Below are 22,092 nucleotides of genomic sequence, written 5' to 3' on the forward strand. Positions count from 1 at the left end.
GACTCATATTATCAATAATAAAAATTAGTACATTGTAATTAAGAAGTCTGTTTCGAAGTTTTAACTGCACCCACAAAGTAGGAAATGGATTAGTTTCCCTAATGCAATGCTTCAAAAAGTCAAATCTAATTACTATGAACAAAGATATTTTGATCAAATGAAATGCTATGTAAAATAGAAGAAAAAAAATTATTTTCAGGGTTTTTTTTTTTTTGGGGGGGCCGTAGTAAACTAGAATTTAAGTTGACCGAAACGATAATTAAGAAACAATTAAGGGGTTGAAATTAATCGAGTTATTCAGAAAAAAATGTCAGAGGCTTGTTAATGCTTACAGAACTGCCAGCCTTTGCTTTGCTGCTAGGTTGACAAATATGCCATGCACATGTCGGCACAAATTGCTAAGTGAAAATAATTATAATATACGAAACCAGACAAAAGATTAGCAGTAATACTCGGTTAATTTGCTTGTTGGCCATTTTTGTTAAGAGAAATTATCACTAATTCACATTAAATTTTTTATGTTATTAAAAATATTTTAAAATTTTAAATTTACTCAATTTTTCACCATATATTTATAATTTGTATCAACCATTCAATAAAATAATTATTTAAAATATAAAAAATAAAAAACTATTCTTTATAACCAATATTCAATTAAATATACCTAAAACTCTATTATTCTCCTTAACTTAAAAAAAAAAAATCTAATTTATCTTCACAAATTTACGTAACCAAACAAAATCCACAAATTACCTAAGCCTAATCCATAAACATACAATCAATCTAGTCCTTAAATTTGATTCCATAATTAAAAAAAATATTTTGAGTATTGAAAGACATTTTAAATTTTTTTTTTATCTCAAAAGATATGTTATTCATTAATTGGTTGATTATTCGATACAAGATCTAAGTAAATTAATTATATTATCTGTACTAATTAATTGATGAATGTCACATCATTTGAGATAACTTTTTAGGATAAAAGATTTAGGATATATAGCGTTACTCCTTTATTTTATTATTGATAGTGCAAAGGAAAAAAGTCCTTGAATTCAAGGATAAAATGACTGTTTTATTTAAATTATGTTAAATATTCTAATAGCATTAATGTTTTGGTGGAGGGTTGATACAAATTACAACTTTAAGATAGAAAATTAAATAAATTCAAATTTTATAATATTATTGATAATAGAGTAAATTTAAGGTATATGTTTGATAATTTTCCTTTTGTGAATTCATTCAATCACAAAACTATTGATATTTATTGTAACTAGAAATTTATTGAAATTACAATAACAACTAAATTAATTATATTAAATCTATTAATAATTGCTATTAAAAAAGTTGGATATTCATGTGAGAAGTGTAGTACTGTATATAAGTTTCCATTTGAAAAAGCAAATGACGAAGGTGATCCTTACTAATTTAGATGAGTACGAATTTACTTAACTGTCGCTTTAACATTATATAAACCTAAAAAGGAAGAAAATTTACATAAATCTTGAGATAAATGGAAACAAAATTGAGAGAATGGGAAAATCTCATTGTCGAAATCTAGAAGGTATAAAATCTTTCTTTTACGAATCCAAAATATTTGTCAAAAAACAATTTCACATCAATGGTACTACATTAATTGGAATACATCATCATAATTGGGAGAATTAAAATTAGGCAGCTGGCGTCACCATATCAAAAGGCTTTCCTTAAATATAAGGTGTTTGTAACTTGCAATAACAAAAGACCAAAAATGAAAGAGAATGAAAAGTGGTGCACAATTTCAAAACGACAAACCTTTAGGATTTATTCCCCAATATTTTAGTTTTGAGACTATTATAAGGCATTGACACAGTTACTTTCAACTTGTGCTTGCTATTTTTAACCCCACGTCAATAGAATAGAGAGACAAAATTACGATAGAAAGAGTTACTAGGTGAAAAGTAAAACTGTATACAGGTGGTTAACTTAAAATATTGGTTACAAAATTATATCACACCTCTCATCATTTAATGAGAATTAATAAATCTTTGAACCTATATGATTGTAGAAAATTTATAAATTGAATCAATTAACACCCATTAACACAAATTTATTTTTATGTAAAAAACAACTCATGCCAATGAAACATGTATCCCAAATAACGTCAAGATTGATATGATTCAAACAAAATGGAACATTTATAACCTCATCATGTCATGCGCATATCATATGAATTGTTGTATAATAGCCAAACTCAATAATAACTGAATACACTTCCGCGCGATATAGAAAAGGAGTGGTCCATTGCAGTCAGTATCAGGCCGTGCTGCAGGCTGCTTGCTTGATGGTCTCGAGTCCAGGTCCCCAAATTCCCAAGCCATATAAAAAAAGTGGACCCCACTTGCATGTGCGAACTATTTTCACTTTCATTTTCTTTTCTTTTCCTCCAAACACAAAAATAAAAAGAAAAAATCCACGCCTTTCTCTCTCATCTTTTCAAACCCAACTTTTCATTTTCCCTGTGTTACATTCCTCCCCTCATCTCCGCCGCTTCATCTGTCTGTCACTCTCAGTCTAACCTGTGCGTGAAAAAACACGTATCGCTCTTTGGAAGGAATTAAAAGAAGGTGAAATTTCATACAGACAAATAAACAAACACCTTGCATTCAATGCTTATAAAACCCTAAGTAAAACCAAAAAAAAAAAAAAAAAAGGAAAAGAAAGCTGTCGCCTTTCTCTCATTTCCCTTCGCTCTCTCTTCAATTTTCCCCAGAAAATGAAGAAACGCCACCTGGGTGTTTCTCTTTTTCTCCTCTCGCTTCTTTCTGCAACCCTCTCAGTTAATTCCCAGTCCAGCTCAGATGCCGCAGCCATGCAAGCTCTTAAGACCAGCCTGGGAAACCCGGCAAGCTTAGGGTGGACCGACCCGGACCCGTGTAAGTGGAAGCATATTCAGTGTAGTCCCAGTAACCGGGTTACCCGGATCCAAATCGGCGGACAAAACATCGAAGGAACCCTCCCTAAGGAGCTGAATAGCCTCTCTTCACTAACAGTACTAGAGGTGATGAAGAATAAACTCACAGGGCGGATCCCAAGCCTTTCTGGGTTGAGTTCTCTTCAAGAAGTGCTTTTTGATGACAATAATTTCACCTCCGTGCCATCAGACTTCTTCAAAGGCTTAACGTCTTTGCAAACAATAATCCTTGATTATAATTCGTTCGACTCTTGGGTAATACCTGAAAGCTTGAAAGATGCCACCGGTTTGCAGCGATTTTCTGCAAATGGAGCTAACATTACAGGGACTATTCCAGATTTTCTCGGGGGAGATACGATTCCTGGACTGATGCATTTGCATTTGGCTTTTAATTTTCTTCAAGGACCAATTCCATTGAGTTTTGGCAAGTCTTCTATTCAGACCCTTTGGTTGAATGGGCAAAAAGGTGACTCAAAGCTTAATGGATCAGTTGCAGTGATACAAAATTTGACTTCTTTGACTCAGCTATGGCTTCATGGTAACTCTTTTACGGGTCCTTTGCCTGATTTATCTGGGCTGAGTAGTTTGCAAGATTTCAGTGTGAGAGATAATCAGTTAACGGGTATTGTTCCTTCGTCTTTGGTTAATCTTCATTCGCTTGCTGTTGTCAATTTGACTAACAATTTATTTCAGGGTCAAACCCCAAAGTTTAGTTCTTCTGTTAGGTTTGATATGGCAAAAGGGTCTAATAGCTTTTGCTTGGATGATGCTGGTGTTGCTTGTGATGGCCGGGTTAATGTTTTGTTGTCAATTGTGAAATCTGTGGGTTACCCGGCGGTGCTTGCGGAAAGTTGGAAAGGAAATAATCCTTGTAATAGTGACTGGAAGGGTGTGTCATGTGATGCTGGAGGAAACATTACCGTTGTCAATTTAAAAAATTTGGGGCTTTCGGGTACAATTTCTTCGAATTTTTCTAGGCTGACTTCCCTGAGGCAATTGATGCTTTCAGGCAATGAACTTACTGGTACTATACCAAAGGAACTTACAACTCTGCCTAGTCTCGAGATGTTAGATGTGTCAAATAATCATCTTTTTGGTAAAGTTCCAAATTTTAGACAAAATGTGATTGTTAAAACTGATGGGAACCCTGATATTGGAAAAGATAGTAGTAGTTTTACTCCTAAGTCACCTCCTGGGAGTTCGCCTACACCACCCGGGGGTGACAGTGGAGGAAATGGTTCCTCTGGTGGTGCGAATAAGAATTCAAATACAGGAAAGATTGTGGGTTCTGTAGTCGGTGTTGTTTGTGGCGCGTTTATTGTTGGATTAGGTTTTTGTTTGTATACCAGAAAACGGAAGCGTTCTGGTCGGGTACAAAGTCCAAATGCTGTGGTTATCCATCCTAGTAATGGAGGAGATGGAAATGCTGTTAAGATTACGGTTACAGAGTCTAGTGTTACTGGAGGTGGAAGTGAAAGTCAAAGTCTCACAAGTAGTGGGCCTAGTGACCTTCATGTCGTCGAGGCTGGAAGTATGGTGATTTCAATCCAAGTTTTGAGGAACGTAACTAATAATTTTAGTGAGGAAAATGTCTTGGGAAGGGGGGGTTTTGGGACTGTGTACAAGGGGGAACTGCATGATGGGACAAAGATTGCGGTAAAGAGGATGGAGTCAGCAGTGGTGAGTGAGAAGGGCTTTGCAGAGTTTAAGTCTGAGATTGCAGTTCTTACAAAGGTTCGACATCGCCACCTAGTGGGGCTTCTTGGCTATTGCTTGGATGGAAATGAAAGGCTTCTAGTTTATGAATACATGCCTCAAGGGACCCTTAGTAGGCATCTTTTCAACCGGAAGGAGGAGGGATTGAAACCACTTGAGTGGACTAGAAGGTTGACAATTGCCTTGGATGTTGCTAGAGGTGTTGAGTATCTGCACGGTTTAGCACATCAAAGTTTTATTCATAGGGACCTCAAACCATCCAACATTCTTCTTGGTGATGATATGCGGGCTAAAGTTGCAGATTTTGGATTGGTTCGTCTAGCACCAGATAATGGAAAGCATTCAATTGAGACCAGACTAGCTGGAACTTTCGGCTATCTTGCTCCAGAATATGCTGGTAACTAATTCTATTTTTTTCAGATTGAGGTGAAAGTGTCTAGTCGACATTATCTTTTTCCCCATAATTTATGCAAATGTTTAATCTTCCTACACCACATACTGCCTAGAGATTTTTATCATTTGCACTATTAGCAACTGGAAGGCTTTACTGGATAGGATTAGGATGTTTAGTTTGACAGTGAAGGATGCAGCTAGATGGTCGCACTTCTCATTTTTTCATTTTTACTGTGTTTAATAAGTCAGAGGTTCCTTTTAATTTTTCAAGTGTATAGAATTGATTTGTGTTTGGTGTTTACTGAGTCAATTTATTTTTTTCCCCTCTGGTTCTAAAGCTGAAACTTCTGGTATGACTTGGCAGTGACTGGACGAGTGACTACAAAGGTTGATGTGTTTAGCTTTGGAGTTATTTTAATGGAGTTAATCACGGGTAGAAAGGCTCTCGATGAAACCCAGTCTGAGGACAGTGTGCACCTTGTAACATGGTTCCGCAGAATGCATATTAATAAGGACACATTCCGGAAGGCAATTGATCGAACAATTGATCTTGATGAAGAAACCCTTGCTAGTATAAGCACTGTGGCTGAGCTGGCTGGTCACTGCTGCGCAAGGGAGCCCTACCAGAGGCCTGATATGGGTCATGTCGTTAATGTACTCTCATCTCTAGCCGAGTTGTGGAAACCAGCAGAACCAGATTCTGATGACATATATGGCATCGACCTTGACATGACTTTACCGCAAGCATTAAAGAAGTGGCAGGCATATGAGGGAAACAGCAACATTGGTGACTCTTCTTCTTCTTCATTCCTTGCCAGCACAGATAATACCCAGACCAGCATACCCACAAGGCCATCCGGATTTGCTGATTCATTTACATCAGCTGACGGACGATGAAGGAGGGCAAGAAAGGAATGGAAGATTAGATGTGGGTATCTGTTAATGGTTTCTAGAGGTTTGCTTTGTTCATTCTTTATGCTTCTTTGTTTTCTCTCTTTGTGAGGCTTGGTTCTCTTTTTGCTATATTCTGCTGGAGATGCCTTAATTCTCCGCATTATCTCTGTAGTTTGAATTTTTTTTAATGTTTTTCTGGTTTTCAGAAGTTCTTAAAAATGCAAATAGAGAGATACTTGAGAAAGAGTTGCTCTTTAATGTTCATCTCTTAAGTGCTTTATTTACAAGTAGTTTACTCCTTATATTTGGTTTCATTGATATTGGAATTGATTTTGATTCATTCATGCTTTTTATTGCTTTGACATGAAAAAGGCTCTACTCAATTGTCATTGGAAAGCTTACAATGAAATTATTGTGCATGCCTTGGCTAATGCTTGTGCAGTCCCCTTTTGCTTATTTGTCATGCATCCTTGTCAGCATCCACATGGCGCCACTCCATTTGAGTGGAAAAGATAAATGCGGTCCCTGTTGGCGATGAGTGGGATTCATTAGACCAGCCAACTAAACCCCACCAAAATTTATATATATAATATTTGACTCTCATGGGGGCATCAGCATTCAGCAAGTCCCGGTAAAAGAGATATTTATGCATGCAGTATCACAAAGTTTAGGTGAACGGATGACGACAACGAAATCAATGGAGACGCTCTCCTGAACAGCTCATCCTCACCGAGAATGTCCTAGTAAATTTGTGTCATGTGTTTTGTCTGATCTGCATGATTGTCTGACACTTGTTTGAATCAGAATGGTTGGTTTTGTTTGATATGGCTGCCAGCTGCATCTCATTTCCCATTGCCATTTGGCCATTTCTTTTGCTAGAATTATCCTCCCAACTTGTGACTGCGTGGGGACATCTCATTACGCATACATCACTTGGGTGTGGTGACTTCTTTCTTTTTTCTTTATTCCATCCAACGAGCCAAACCGCTATCATTTGTTTATAATTATAAAAGATTTGGTGGTTCGTATGATTACTGTGATGTTGAGTGTTGACTTAACACGTCAAATTCTAATTTCTCATTCATTGTTGCTCAGAATAAGCCGGATTTTTCGGAAGTTTTGTCTAATGGGGTTGGTGTTTTATGTTGAGGGATTTATGTCACCATGGTCATATATGTGATTATTTATTTATGTTTTAATCTTTCCCCTGGGCGGTGGCCGCGTCCATCACGACAAAGTTTGCCCATCACTGAACTGCCCATCACTGAACGTTGACTTCTCCAATCCTTGTTCAAAGATTTGATAAGTGTTTAGATCTCATTACACGTGTTGAATGTGAAATGTAGCGTGGTGCTGATGGTCGTGCGTGTGATTATGCCTATTTGGTACTGTAGCTTTTGGGGTGAAAAAATATTGGCTATTATTGATTTTTCATCCTATAAGTGGTGAATCAAATCAATCCAATGTTTAAATTACAATGACTAATATTTACCAACACTCTAATATTATAATTTTTAAGTTATAATTATCTAATTTTTTAATACTAAACATCGCTTAAGTGGGTTGAGTACTCCCGGTTAAGCCTTTTTGTTCTTCACATCCGTAATTCATTTCTTTAAAATTACTTATTTTTAAATAGTTTATTTAAGATTACTAAACTACGTCTTTACTATTTCTATTTAGTTTTTCATTAACAATTTTCTGATACTCAAAATCTTTGAAAATTTTCATTTCATCGAAATATTAAAGATTTTGTGCTTACACTGCTGGTATCATGGAGGTTAGGAAAATTATATTCAAATTTTAATCTAGCATATACCACCTCCAAATCGGAATAGGATCTTCTCCTGATCTGAATTCTACTGAGGTTTTAAAAATCTTCTGTCATGTGTTTTGTAGTGGTAGTGTATGGGTAAGATTTAACTTCTTTTACATTTTATTTATTAACTACCAATCAACAATTGAATTATTTACTCAGTGCATAATTAAATCTTGAGAGAATCTTAATCCCTCCAAATCACCAAAAATCTTTAATAAATTATAGTAATTATTGTAAGATTTCTTGTAGCACACGCGATAGAAATTGCATTCAAATGTGTGATTGCTAAATTTCGCGTAATAAGTAATGAGCATATTAAATTCGTTTAGCGTGTAAGCAATGAACTGTAAATGAGCTGGAGTTTGCATATTACGTCAGCTGAATTGGCTGTCAAGCACTTGCTCATCTTCCTCTACTCGAAGAATCGGAGGCACTTTATTTGGATGCATGCCTTTTTGTATTTCTTTCTTTATTCTGATTCCAAAATTTTACATTTTCCTTCATGGTTTTTTATTCTATTAATTTGGATATCTCTAACACTCTTGAGATGCTAAAGATCTTATACTACGTGTCTATTAATAAAAGTGTACTGTTGCCTTTTTATTATTTTTTGATTCATTACATCATTTGTTCCCTGTGTAATGGATTTTGTTGTGATGAAAATGAGCATGTTACTTTTTAGAACACATTTTCTCAAGTTCGAATAAGTTTATTTATTTGTATTTTTAAAAAAGATTGATTATTACTTGCTTTATAATTTATATGGCACATTTCTTCAGAAGAGCATGTTACAGAAATTTTTGAGTAAATATTAATAAACTCTACTGCAACTCAAAAAGAGAAAGAGTACGAATAACAAGTGTAAATGAACAAAGTATGATGGAAGGTGGAATACAACTTTGATGTGCTAGCCCATGTAAATACTCAACACCTCTAGCAACATCCGGGGCAATATTCAACCTTGTATTCCACTCAAGTGGTTTCAATCCCTCCTCTTCCCAGTTGAACAGATGCCTACTAAGGGTCCCATGGGGCATCAGTTCATAACAAGAAGCCTCTCATTTCCATACAAGCAATGACCAAGAAATGCCACCACATGGCAGTGTCGAACCTTTGTGAGAACTGCAATTTCTTAATCAAATTGAGCTATCCCCTGCTCTGTTACAGATCCTAATTCCATCCTCTTTACCCCACCTCAGTTCCATCTTTCAATTCCCCTTTGCATACAGTTCCAAAACTACCTCTTCCCAATCTATTTTCCTCACTGAAATTATTAGTTGCATTCCTCAAATCTTGAATGGTATAGCCATATCTCCAAAGTCAACAGAGTGAACGTCACTAATCCCACATAGTCTAGGTCTAAAAACTTGAATCGTTACTGTTTCGGAAGATTTTTTATTTCTGATATACAAAAAGACACCCAATCCAACAACAAATAAACCACAGAAATCACATCGTACTGAACCCAAATTATTCCAACAATTTGAATCTTACTCCCACTGCCAGGTGGTGACCCAGGTGAATTACTTTCTTTTTCGATATCAGGGTTCCCATCAGTAATGACAACCACAATTACTCCAAATTATGGCACTCTACCATGAAGATGATTGTTCGAGACATCTAATGTCTGAAGACTCGACGGGGTTGTAAGCTCGCTTGGTATAGTACCAGGAAGTGAATTATTAGAAACTATTAAGTATTTCAAAGATGTAAGCATAGAGAAATTTGAAGAAATATTACCCGAAAGTCCCAAAATTTGGAAACTAATACCCGTAATGTTTCCTCCAATATCACATGAAATTCCCTTCCAATATTTGTAGGTGGTGTTGATGCGGGATTCCGGTTCTCCTCGTTCTACGACCAGGATCTCTGCTCGATCAACGTCATCACGACCAGGGGGTCTCCTCGCAAGGCTTCTTCTCCAGAGGTTCCTGCGCACACAGACAAGTCAGAGTACGCCGGTTATTTTCCCGGCGCAAACCCTCCGACGCTCAAGTCAGATATAAAGGTTCGGGGAACGCTTGCCACAGATCTTATGGCTTTTTCGTGGTTTTCTCTTCTTTAGAATTTCTTTTCTAATCTCAAAAAATGCCCCCTTTACCTTCGTTGGCTACCTTTTTATAGGCTTCCTCTGAATCCCAGTTTTCCGCTTTTTTCGAGACGGTATGGGACTCTGACTGCCGCGTTATGGGCAAACGTGGGATCTTGCGTGTTACGCCACGGTTCTGGGGAAAGCGTGGCTGTCGTGCCTAGATTCTCGGGCTGGAGAGCATGTCTTGCCAACTGCCGTCGACCGGGTCTCCTCGCCTCTCGACCTCTAGCCGGAATGGCCTTATGCCTCTTACAGGAAATTTGCCTCGCGGATGACGTGCTCGTGGACGAGCAGGATATTTCTGCTCCTGTTCTCCCGCGCACCAGGCTTTTACGGAACGCACCGGTTCGCAGAACTCTGCCATCAAATATCTGCTCACCATGCCTGGTCTCGTCGACGTATTTCTCCCAAACAGGTGGGACAAGGATCATTTCCTTTCCAGCTCTCTGCACCCATGGATTCCGCAATTGAAAACAAAATATTAACCCGACTATCACAAGCAAGACCAAGATCATCTAAGCAAAAACTATTTGACCCAGTTCTTATATCCACTGTAAGTTTTGAATTATTAAACCTTGGAGTCGGACCCTGAAGCAAATTATTAGTCAAATTCAGGGTGGTAAGCTTAGGATGATTATCAAATGAAGACACGGGGAAAATACCTGTCAACTTGTTATGTCCCAAGCTCAAATCTTCCAGACTTGAAAGACTACAAATATCTGAAAAAAGGGCCTGTAAAAAGATCGTCATGAAGCCAAAGCCGAATCAAATAATTCGTGTATTGAAACACTTGAAGTGATCCATTGAGCTTGGTGTTACTCCTTTGGCCAAAGGGTCTGAACTGAAGACGTGCCAAAGCTGGATGGAATTGTTCCTTGGAGAGTGTTGTTGCCCAAATCCAAATAGCTTAACTGAGAAAACATATCCGTCCCGAGAAAATCGGGAATGATCCCTGAAACATTGGCCTCGTATGCAGAAAAAACTCCAAAACTCATGAAATTTGTCAAACTTTCAGGTGTTTCCCATGAAGAAATTGGATTATTACTTAAGATAAAATATCATAAGGACGCTGGTCCTGTAAAAACATCAGGAGGCATGTATGAGAAACTGTCGTTATCAAAAATCACAACTTGAAGATAACGCAACCCGACAAGACTTGGAATCGGTCCCATGAGTTGGTTGTTTTCTAGGTGCATTACTGCCAGTGAAGAGAGCTTTTCAAGGCTCGGAGGGAGTGTTCCTTTCAGATTTTGGTCTTGGAGTTCGATATTGGTCAGCTGGCCGTTATCCGAGCAAATAACGTGACTCCATTGACACGCGTCCGGGTCAGACCATTTTAAGTGTTTCGGGATTACAAGGCTGGCTTTCAGATCTTGCATTACTGCGGCATCTGGCCTGGACTGGGTTTGAACTGACACTGAAATAGACAATACAAAGACGAGGGAAACACACAAATAGATTGCCCTCATTATTGGACGTGACATCCAGCTCAAGTCAAATCATCTCGATCTCCAAATTCAATCAAGATTCGAAGTGACTAAATTTGCCGTCAAAGACAACAGCTTTGTTTCCAAGTCGGCAACGGGGAGAGCAAATTACAATGCAATATAATTGTAAAACCGGATGAATGCTGGGCCGTCTAATCAACTGCCTCCATGCCGTAAGTTTATTTATTTTTCTTTTCTGCCTTTGTTGTACACGCCAATAAATAAAAGAAAGATTATGATCGATTTAAAAGTATCGACGTTATGTACTGTTAGGATGGAGTTACAAAGATTGATCTTCAGACTTTAATGGAAAAACAATCTTTAGTTGATCTATGAACTAACCAAGCTAAAAGATTCCATTAAAGAATCAAACGAAGAACAAGACATCTAGTGTCCGGCCACTGTGCTTAATCTGAACCCAAGGGCACTTCGAAGCAAACTTTATTTCATTACGGTGATTGTACAATTTTTCATTCTAGCTCTTATTACATGGAACAAATCTTTCAAATACATTTTCTTTAATTCTCACTCAATAAAGACAGATTCTCTTGTGCTGTAACTGAGAACTTGTTTGAGATTTGCTTTTGCAAAGTTTAAAAATGATTTTGAGAAGCTATAAAAATTACTTTTGGTGTTTGATAATTATTTTTGAAGTAATTTTTTAAATTCTGATTATGAGAACTAATTTTATTTCTAATATAATTTCACAAATGTCCTCACCATTATTATTATGATTTACATATGAAATCAGGAAAAGTTTAGATGAGTAGAGAATCACGATTCTAAAGGCAGTAGAACAATGTATGGTTGAGCCTCAAGGTTGAAGAAAATATTTGACTGAACGGTTTGTATATGAGTTGACACAAGATAATTTGTGCCACACTTGGCCTTGCAATTAAGGTAGCATTGTACTCTCCCATCCGTGTTGGAATTTGGAAATGAACAGCCGTCTTGGATTCGATTCCAACCACTAAATAACTTTGGTGCGGTTAGAGGGCCTTGGATTTGGAGATTAATTCCGTGAGCTAGAGATTACTAAATTATGTCCAAGGGATAGCACATATTCTTCGGGATGCTCTTTCCAGGTACTTTCTTCAGATTGCATCTTCTAATCTTTGAAAATTTTCCCTCTTCTGATTTTTCCGGGAAAATGAAGAAACTGTGTTGACACATGAGCTAGACATCTTTTCAACTGGAAGAATGAAGGATTCAAACCGCTTGATTGGTCGAGAAGATTGATCATTGCCTTGGATGTTGCAAGAGGCATCGAGTATTTGCCTAGTTTAGCACATGAAAGTTTTATTCATAGAGATCTTAAACCATCCATTATTCTACTTGAAGATGATATGCGAGCTAAGGTTGCAGATTTTGGGTTGGTTCGCCTTGCTTCGGAGAATGGGAAACATTCAACTGAGACAAGAATAGCAGGAACTTTTGGACACCATGCTCCGAAGTATGTAGATAAATTTAATTTATGTTTTACATTTGTTTGCTTTCTTCCTAGTTTAAATATGTTGAAAATGACAGTATAAATACACTGCATTTGCTATTTTCGCTGTTAGGTTTTACATGATTAAGGGCTTGGATTGAAGTTAATAAAATCCACTGTTGATATAGATGTCTCTTCGCTAAATAAATCACAGCCCTTCATCTTGAATTCCAGAGCATTTCATGTGTCTCTTCTAGAAGACGATTTCTGAGCCGATCCAAAACCTTTACTTGTAGCCTTCCCTCCGTAACATCTTCATTCAGGCATTTATCAAACAGTCACACACGTTCATCAAACATCTTGAATTCTAGCCCTTTTTTTTAATAGGCCTAACCTTCCTTATTTTAACAGATATATTGTTGAAATTTGTTTTACATGTATTTTGGCAGCGACAGGGAAGGTGACAGCAAAGGTTGATTGTTTAGCTTTGGAGTAAATACTGATGGAGTTAATAACTGGTAGAAAAGTGGTTGATGAAAGTGATAACTCTGATCATAAGAATATTGTGTACCTTGTCACATGGTTCCGAACAATGCATTTAAACCAAGACAAATTCACCATGGCCGTAGACGAAACAATCAAGCTCGACAATGGAACTCTAGTAAATGTAAGGAAGGTGGCTGAGTTAGCTGACCATTGCTGCGCGAGTGAGCCCTACGAGAGACCTGACATGGGTCGTGTTGTGATCATGTTGTCATCTGTAGCAGAGTTGTGAAAATCATGCCTCCTGCAGATTTTTTTTTTTTTTTATGATCTTCCAACTCATATTTTGACATGCCAAAGCCGAAGGTCTTAGATGGGACTGTTTATGGCAGTCTACAGAATGTGACAATCCAGAGCTTGTGAAATGGTTCGGCAATACGCAAGTCTTGTGAATGGTTGTGTCGATATTGAGAGTGGTAAATTAGGCTTGATTTAAATGGAAAACTTATCAACCCATGCCATCTGTTTTTCGGTTAGTATCATGGTTCCTACAGAAAATATAATTGATAAACAATTTATCGTCACTTTGAGGCTTGATTTTGTTTGATGAAAAATACAAACTAATAATTTGTGTACGTCTAATAAAAGTATAAAACCAAGACGGTGAATGGAAATTTGTACCCTTCATTCTCTAAATCGATGCTTGAATAAATTAAACGATGTGGTGCTATATTAATTAAAGGCTTCATTGGCTCTTTTCTTAGTGGTATTGCGACTCTTTTAGGCGTGCAATCTTTTTTATTAGTAGGAGAAAGGTCATGTCATTGTTAATGATATCAATGTAAGCATAAATTTTTTTTTACTTTTGCTCAGCCTTGGCATATTCATCATAAATGTTAGTTCAATTGCATGCACTTCCTTAAGACTACGAGGGACTTTTGCTCCCACATTTATAATTTTATATAGACAAGGTATCTTCGTGGCTGATTGATAACATTGGCGTTCGCTAACAGTTTCGATCACTGGTTTGATGATCCGCCAGGGCCATTTTGCAACTCCTTTCAAAGGGTTCTATATACGTGTACCCTTTACCGTGTTTGGGCTTGGATTTCAAAGGATGGAAAATGGGTTTGACTTTGACTGCTTTAGGTCAATGAAAATTCCCACATAAATGCTTCAAAAATTGTCCATATATATACTTCCACAGTCTCAGTATTCAAACGTCTGTGCATAACCCTGAGCCGCAAAGAACTATCGCCATGCAGCGAATCAACGGCTTTCTTGCTAAACGACATACAGTAGAGGACATTGAATATTGTTTTTGTTATTGTCTTCTTCTCTTTTTCTTTCTCGTGTTTTTGCACGGCTCTAGCCGTCTCCTCAAGTGGTAAGGCAGCAAACACAGCTGAACCGTTAGACCAGTCTTTAAGAAGATTAATTAAATTATTTCGTGATCATCTTTATTTAGGCTCCGTTTGGCACAACTTATTAAATAGAACTTATAGCAGTAGAACTTATATCAATAGAGCTTTTGGATAAAAAATCATTAGGTGTTTGATTGTCAATTAAAAAAGTACTTTTGAATCATTAAACGGTTTGGTTGTATAAAATTAAAAGTTCTTTTGTGTAATTAAATTATCAAAAAGGATATGTATTTATAATTATTTAACATGTAACAAAATGCATCCAAGCTATCAATTAATAAGAAAAAATCAATTCAATCATTTCTTTAATTTTCAAAATTAAAAATTTCATAATTGATATATTCTCCTAAACAAATAATACTATCCAAATTAAAATGATAATCAATAATAGAACTGAAATGTTAACGAAACATGAGAAGTGTCATATTACCTGACATCCTCCTCACCAAAAACGTTGGCTATGACTATGATTACTCTCTCAAGTGTTGGTTATGTATTAGAGATTGCAAAATTAAAGTGCTGGTTATTTAAAAAAAAAAACAAAAAGAGATAAAGTGAAGTGGCGGCAACAATATGTTTATATGGCGGCAACAATTTTCGTTGGGTAGGTTTTATACAAAGGGTATTTTGTAATTAGTGAAATATGTCAAGAATATTTTTGATATTATATATTTTTTGAAAAAGCTCTCTAACCTCTACTCCCAAAAGCTCAAATTTTGGGCTTTTGCTAGTAGAGGTAAATTAGCTTATTTAAGCTAAAAAAACTCTACTAAAAAAAAATCAAACACCATAAAAAATTTTAAAAAGTGTTTATGTGATTAAATAAACACTTATGATTCTTAAATAAGTCATACCAAACAGGCACTTAATATGATAGTCCCAAAAAAGAAAAATGATAATGCTTAAAATATAGTTTACTCTGTGTACATTATTATTCATATGCGATTACATAAATTGTTGTTTTGAAATACTTTTTTCATTAATTAATAGCCACATCTTATGTTAGCATTAGAAAAACAACCTCGATCCACTAAACAAGTGAACAACAATAACATTGAGCCTGAAGGTTGGTAAATTATTCAATTAGACTATTTGTACCCTCTTGCCCTTACAATCTATGTTGTAGGGCTGTAGCATTGTAATTTCCCCTCCATGTTGAAACAAACAAATGTCTTTAATTTGAATCCTAAACTTTATGTATATAACTTTGTTGTTGCTAAGTCCCCAAATTTTAGAAACTTGTAGCCTTGGATTCGTAGATTTCATGAGCTCAGGTTACTGAATTTTGTTCAAAGAATAGTACATATGTTTCAGGGTCTTTATTCCAAGTACTGTTTGTAGATTGCATTTTATATCCATGGAAATTTTCCCACTTCTGAAATTTCTTAGGAAAACGAAGGAACTGTACCTGGGTATTTTTCTCCTTTTCTTTCTTCTATTAATTTCCTTGTACTCTCTCAGTCTTCTCCCTCTCCAGCTCAGATGTCGCAGTCATGCAATCTCTGAAAGTCAGCTTAGGAAACCCGAAAAGCTTAAATTGAACCGACCCAGATCCGTGTGAATGGAGTCACATGTTGTGCTCGAATAACCGGGTAACCCAAATCCATATCAACAACCATAACCTGACCGGAAGCCTCCCTCCTGACCTCAAAAACCTCTCTTTATTGGCAGTACTGCATGCGACAGGAAACTTTCTATCAGGGCCGATTCCAAGTCTTGCCAGGTTGAGTTCTCTTCAATATGTTTACTTGAGTAATAATCAGTTCACATCCATACCCACCGATTTCTTTTCCGGATTAACTTCTTTGAAATCCATAACTCTTGGTTTTAATCCATTCCGTTCCTGGCAAATACCTGAAAGTTTGAAGGATGCCACGGAATTGCAGACATTTTCTGCAAATCTGGCTAATATTTCAGGGAGCATTCCTGATTTTCTAGGGGCAGATAACTTTCCTAGATTAAGGAATTTGCTACTAACTGGGAACAATCTTGAAGGACCAATTCCTTCTCAAGTTTTCGTGAGTCTTAAATTCAGAAGCTTTGGTTGAACGGACAAACGAGTGATGCAAAGCTCAATGGATCACTTGAAGTGTTACAGAACATGACTTCTTTAATTCAACTCAGGCTTGATTTTAACCATTTTACAGGCCCCTTGCCGGATTTTTCAAGTTTAACCAGTCTCGAAGAATTGAGTTTGAGGAGTAACGAGTTGACGGGTATTGTTCCTCCCTCTTTGTTTTGTCAGTTTGGCTAACAATTTTTTCCAGGGTCCTTTCCCAAAGTTTAATACTTCTAGAGTAGAAGTGGATATGACTCCAGGATCAACTAATAGCTTTTGCTTAGGTGATCCTGGTGTTGCTTGTGATAGTCGTATCAGTATTTTGTTATCAATTGTAGAATCTATGGGTTATCCGCTAGTATTTGCAAAACGTTGGAATCGAAATGATCCTTGCGATGTCTCTCAGCCATGGAGGGGGATCTTTTGCAATGAAGTAGGAAACATTACGGTCTTTAATTTCAAGGATTTGGAGCTTCAGGGTCCAATTTCTTCAGATTTTTCTATGCTTACATCGATAGAAAACTTGATCCTTTCGAATAATGCACTTACTGGCACTATTCCAAATGAGCTAACATTCCTGCCTAACCTTAAGATGTTAGATGTCTCCAACAATTATCTCTCTGGTGAAGTACCAAAATTCAGGCAAACCGTGATCGTAAAAAGTGATGGGAACCCCAATATTGTCAGAAACAATAGTTACCCAGGAGCAACCCCAGAGAACAATAGCGGCCAAAACCAAAGAAAAGGCACAGGTAAGGATTCGAATACTGGAATTGTGTTGGTTCCCGTGATGATTGGTGCTGCTTTCGGTTTGTTTATTGTTGGATTAGGCTTCTGTTTGTATAAGAAAAAACAAAAACTCCTTCCTAGGATTCATCGACCAAAAACTGTTTCCAAGAAATCTCAAGATGCGATGATAAGTGACATCCAATTGCTTGGGGTTGGGAACTTTGTTTTTTCAATTAAAGTTTTGAGGGAAATGACCAACAATTTCAGAGAGCAAAACATTCTGGGAAGAGGAGGGTTCGGAACTGCTTACGGAGGGGAATTTCGAGACGGGACAAAGGTAGCAGTCAAAAGGATGGAAATCGAAATATTGAGCGAGCGACGCTTGAAAAAATTTAAGTCTGAGATTGCAGTTCTGACCAAGGTTAGACATCGCCATTTGGTGGCACTTCTCGGTTATTGCTTGGACGGTGAAGAGAGGCTTCTTGTTTATGAATTCATGTCACAGGGAACACTCAATAGACATCTTTTCAACTGGAAGGATGAAGGACTGAAACCGCTTGAATGGTCGAGAAGATTGATCATTGCCTTAGATGTTGCAAGAGGCATTGAGTATTTGCATGGTTTAGCACATGAAAGTTTCATTCATAGGGATCTTAAGCCATCCAATATTCTACTCGATCATGATATAAGGGCTAAGGTTGCAGATTTCGGATTGGCTCGCCTTGCTCCAGAGAATGGGAAACATTCAACTGAGACAAGAATAGCGGGCACTTTTGGGTACCTTGCTCCAGAGTACTTAGGTAAATTTACTTTATTAGTTTTTAGATTTGTTTCTATTTATTGTTCATCAAAACAGAACATATTGTTGAAAATGAATTTATTTTACATGTAATTTGGCAGTGACAGGTAGAGTGACAACAAAGGTTAATGTGTTTAGCTTCGGAGTAATATTAATGGAGTTAATAACTGTTAGAAAAGCGATTAATGAAAGTGATGATTCTGATCCAGAGAATATAGTGTACCTTGTCACATGGTTCCGAACAGTACATATAAACCAAGACACGTTTAGAATGGCAGTGGACGAAACAATCGAGCTCGACAACGGAACTCTTGCCAGTGTAAGGAAGGTGGCCGAGTTAGCTGAGCAATGCTGCGCGAGCGAGCCCTACAGGAGACCTGACATGGCTCGTGTTGTGAACGTTCTCTCATCTCTGGCCGAGCTATGGAAACCATGCCACCTGCAGATTTTTTGTCACCTCCAAATTCAGAATTTTGTTAAACTAGCTAAAATTGTTTAAAAAGAATTCTTTGTTGATAAATGTACCACTACGCCAATCTTGTGTGATTGGTCGATATTCAGAGATGGGAATGAACCATCAAACATTCCGGGTAAAACCAGGGTTCTTGTTGGGCCGAATGTGCGTTTGTGTTCTTAGTTCTTTTACGCTTTAATTTTAAAACAACTTCTGAGAAATTGTTAATCCGGCTTGTGGTTTTCCAGCCCATACACTACCAGGGTAAATCCGGTCCAAACCATTTGGGTTATTTCCGGTTAGTGGATCCAGTGCAAGCCCATTATGAAAAATTTAGTCCTCTTATAGAGCTCAGCTTGAGTACGTACCACCAAGAATCGTGTCTCCTGAGTGTGATTAAAGAAGAAGTTCAGTACATTTCCAGAGCCATTTTCTTGTCATATTGTGGCCATTTTAGTGTTTCCACTTTCTAGCAGCCAATTCAAGTTACATTTTCTGTTTAGAAAAAATATTAGTGGTTTATTCCTAATTTATGAGCATGTCACTTCATTTATCGCTTACCGCACCGATTGGATAGGCTCATGAATGTTGAATTGCAAGAACTAATACAATATAAAATGTTATCTTATACGAGTGGACTACTCGTGCAAAATGAGGCTCCATCCAAATGCTTCTTTTCAAAACGACATCCAATTAAAAGGCAATCGAATTTGCAAAATATGAAAATCACTTTCACCAATGAAAGTTTGGTTAACTTTTTGAACTTATCCTCCTTGCAGTGGAAGCAGCCGAAAGATACCAACACTCAGATAATTTCAATGCAGCAAAAGATTGAGGTCCAGTGATGAAGTTATAACTCCTTTTAGAAAGAAATCGTACGATCACGTGCTTTTAATATCTATAACAAATGGATTAGATTATAAAATAAACAAATTTTTTTATTAAACTTTATTTTATGATCATTCATGTTAGGGCACCCGAAAATCTTGCCAGAATAGGCAAACCGAGAAACAACGTCGTTTTTTAGTTTTTCTATTCGGACACTGATTCAAGCAAAGCAGAATTTCCCTTTAACAACATTTATCTTTACTTCTTAAAGCCAATCTATAGCTTCTGAAAAGAATCTGATCAAACAGTCCTAATTCCTGAATCATTGTACCTTTGTTAATTGTATTTCCTTTCATGTAAAATCCTTTACCATTCCCACTCTCCTCGTCAGTAAAGACAACCGAAACAGGTTGTTCGATGTTGATCAGTCAGATAATCATAGTTATACACACCTAGTTTTCGAGCATCTGGATATCAACCTACATAATTTTATTCTTATTCCAAAAAATGAGATGGGTTCACATTGATAAAAGTATATACGTTAATTAAACTTTTGATGAGTCGATAAAGACAAAAAAAAAAAAAAATCAACTTGTATGAGTTTGGTTTCCATCTAAACTGAAATAATTGGTATAAACTTGTCACTTGATTGAATTGCTGAATTTTAAACAATTCATGATGCACGTTGGAATACTGAACTAATTTTTATTGGAAGTTTGGAACAATAACACTCAAACTTTTGTTCAAGTGGTCGTATTCTCTTTACCCATATGTTTTCAATCTTTGAAGAGAAACACCCACATGGCTATTTCAATCCAGATTTTTATTTGTTTTGCACATGATACATTCTTCGATTGGTGCTGCTCACTTTAGATGCTTGGCGTCTGTTGCTACACCGTCTTTTTCAAATCCCAAAAGGTGTGTAATATGAACGCCTCAATATCAATATTATTGTTTTTGTTTGTTCTATTTCTTCCATTCGAACCGGCCCTACGTACATATGTTGTTTCAACTTCACACTTAAAAAAAAAAACAAATCGTGCTAAAAGCACTACTATTATCCATTTTGTTCTTCACGCTGACAGTTGTTGGGTGCGCGTTTGGTACGCGTAAAGGGGTCCGCTTAAAATACAGCCGCTGTATCTCGTACAGCTGCTTTTTTCTATTTTTTTAATTCAGCATGTAACCGGCCACCGGTACCATCGTTTTAATTGGTTAAAGAGGCCAAAATTAAAAGGTAACTATCACACAGATCCCTCATTTTAAGTAAATATTAAGAAAATCAATTCCAAATTATTAAACTATCAAAGACCCCCTCAACTTTAAAAAATGAAAATATTTCTTTTTCTTTTAATTCATGGAAAATATAGTTAATATATTTAACCTATGTACTAATGAAAAAATATAATTAAATAATTAGACTACTATATTTAAAAATATAATTATATTATTTTTTTAATATTATGTTATAAATTAAATGACAATTTGCTTTAAAAAACGTAACTTATATACTAATGAGAATAATATTTAAATATAATCAAGTAAAATAAATTATATATTAATTAAGCTATTTTTATTATTATGTTATAAATGTAATGATATTTTGCTTAAGAAACTATCAAAACAATTTTATCATCTTTAATTGCATTACAATCTAAATATCTAAACATATAATGAAATCAATTTATTTCTAAATATTTGGAAGAAATCAATCTTACTATCTCATGATACACATATAGGGATTTAAATCTCTACCTACTAAAATGAGGGTAATGTTCATCCAACTATCGAATTATTATGATTCCAAACATGTAATTACCCCTCAAATACTGTTGTTGTTATTATTATAGGCTAACATTAATATGTTTTATATATACCACAAATATAAAGCATCTAATATTTGATATTTTTAAATAAAACTCACAAACAATCTTTTATGCAAATTAATTCATACAAACTTATGTAAAATTAATTACTTTATTTAATCTTTTTTGTTATAATAATTTTTTTGTTAAACATTAATCAAATTCATAATGGTACACGACATGGATAATTACAATTTAAATGCAACTAATATTGAATAATGTTATATTATATTGTACTTACAATTATATAATTTAAGCATGGCAATTATATTTCTAAATTAAATCAAATTATTTGAGTAATACTGCACTCACTAGATAGTTACATGATTTGTAATTTGGTATAATGAATGATGCACAATTATCACAAAAATTGTTCAATCTTACATTTATATCCATATTTTTCTAAAATTAAGTTAATTTATATAACAAGTAAAAATAATAAAATTATATAAAACCCTATAAAAATATAAAAATTATATATCCATTTTCATATTAAGTAGTATGTTTGACTAAATTTACTTTTGAAAATCTCTATTTTATTGGAGAGAAATATAATCTTATGAATCTATTTTTAATTGTGCATGTTGAACTTGTTATAATCTTATCCTATTTGCAGTGAAAAATGTTTTTGTTGAACTTCTAGCTGAATTTTATATATATAATTTTATTCT

At 35.8% G+C, this 22,092-nt stretch overlaps 1 protein-coding gene and 3 pseudogenes across 2 annotated transcripts; 3 read left to right on the plus strand and 1 right to left on the minus strand.

Annotated features, from left to right (window-relative positions):
• Positions 1-2,414: 2,414 nt before the first annotated feature.
• On the plus strand, positions 2,415-6,211 carry LOC18052081 (receptor protein kinase TMK1). Of its 2 annotated transcripts, none has more exons than XM_006448049.2 (2): positions 2,415-5,063; positions 5,398-5,482. In XM_006448049.2, exons 1-2 carry the CDS (start codon positions 2,753-2,755, stop codon positions 5,424-5,426), a joined length of 2,340 nt encoding a protein of 779 aa, XP_006448112.1. In that variant the 5' UTR covers positions 2,415-2,752; the 3' UTR covers positions 5,427-5,482. The 2 variants fall into 2 exon arrangements, with proteins under 2 accessions (XP_006448112.1, XP_006448111.1); XM_006448048.2 differs by having other exon boundaries at positions 2,416-5,063; positions 5,424-6,211.
• Positions 6,212-9,147: 2,936 nt separating this feature from the next.
• Positions 9,148-11,333, minus strand: LOC18052082 (annotated as a pseudogene).
• A 186-nt stretch (positions 11,334-11,519) lies between these two features.
• On the plus strand, positions 11,520-13,555 carry LOC18052083 (annotated as a pseudogene).
• A 2,489-nt stretch (positions 13,556-16,044) lies between these two features.
• Positions 16,045-18,773, plus strand: LOC18052084 (annotated as a pseudogene).
• Positions 18,774-22,092: the final 3,319 nt, after the last annotated feature.

Source organism: Citrus clementina, unplaced genomic scaffold (assembly GCF_000493195.1).
Source record: "Citrus clementina cultivar Clemenules unplaced genomic scaffold, Citrus_clementina_v1.0 scaffold_2, whole genome shotgun sequence".
Taxonomy (NCBI): domain Eukaryota; kingdom Viridiplantae; phylum Streptophyta; class Magnoliopsida; order Sapindales; family Rutaceae; genus Citrus; species Citrus x clementina.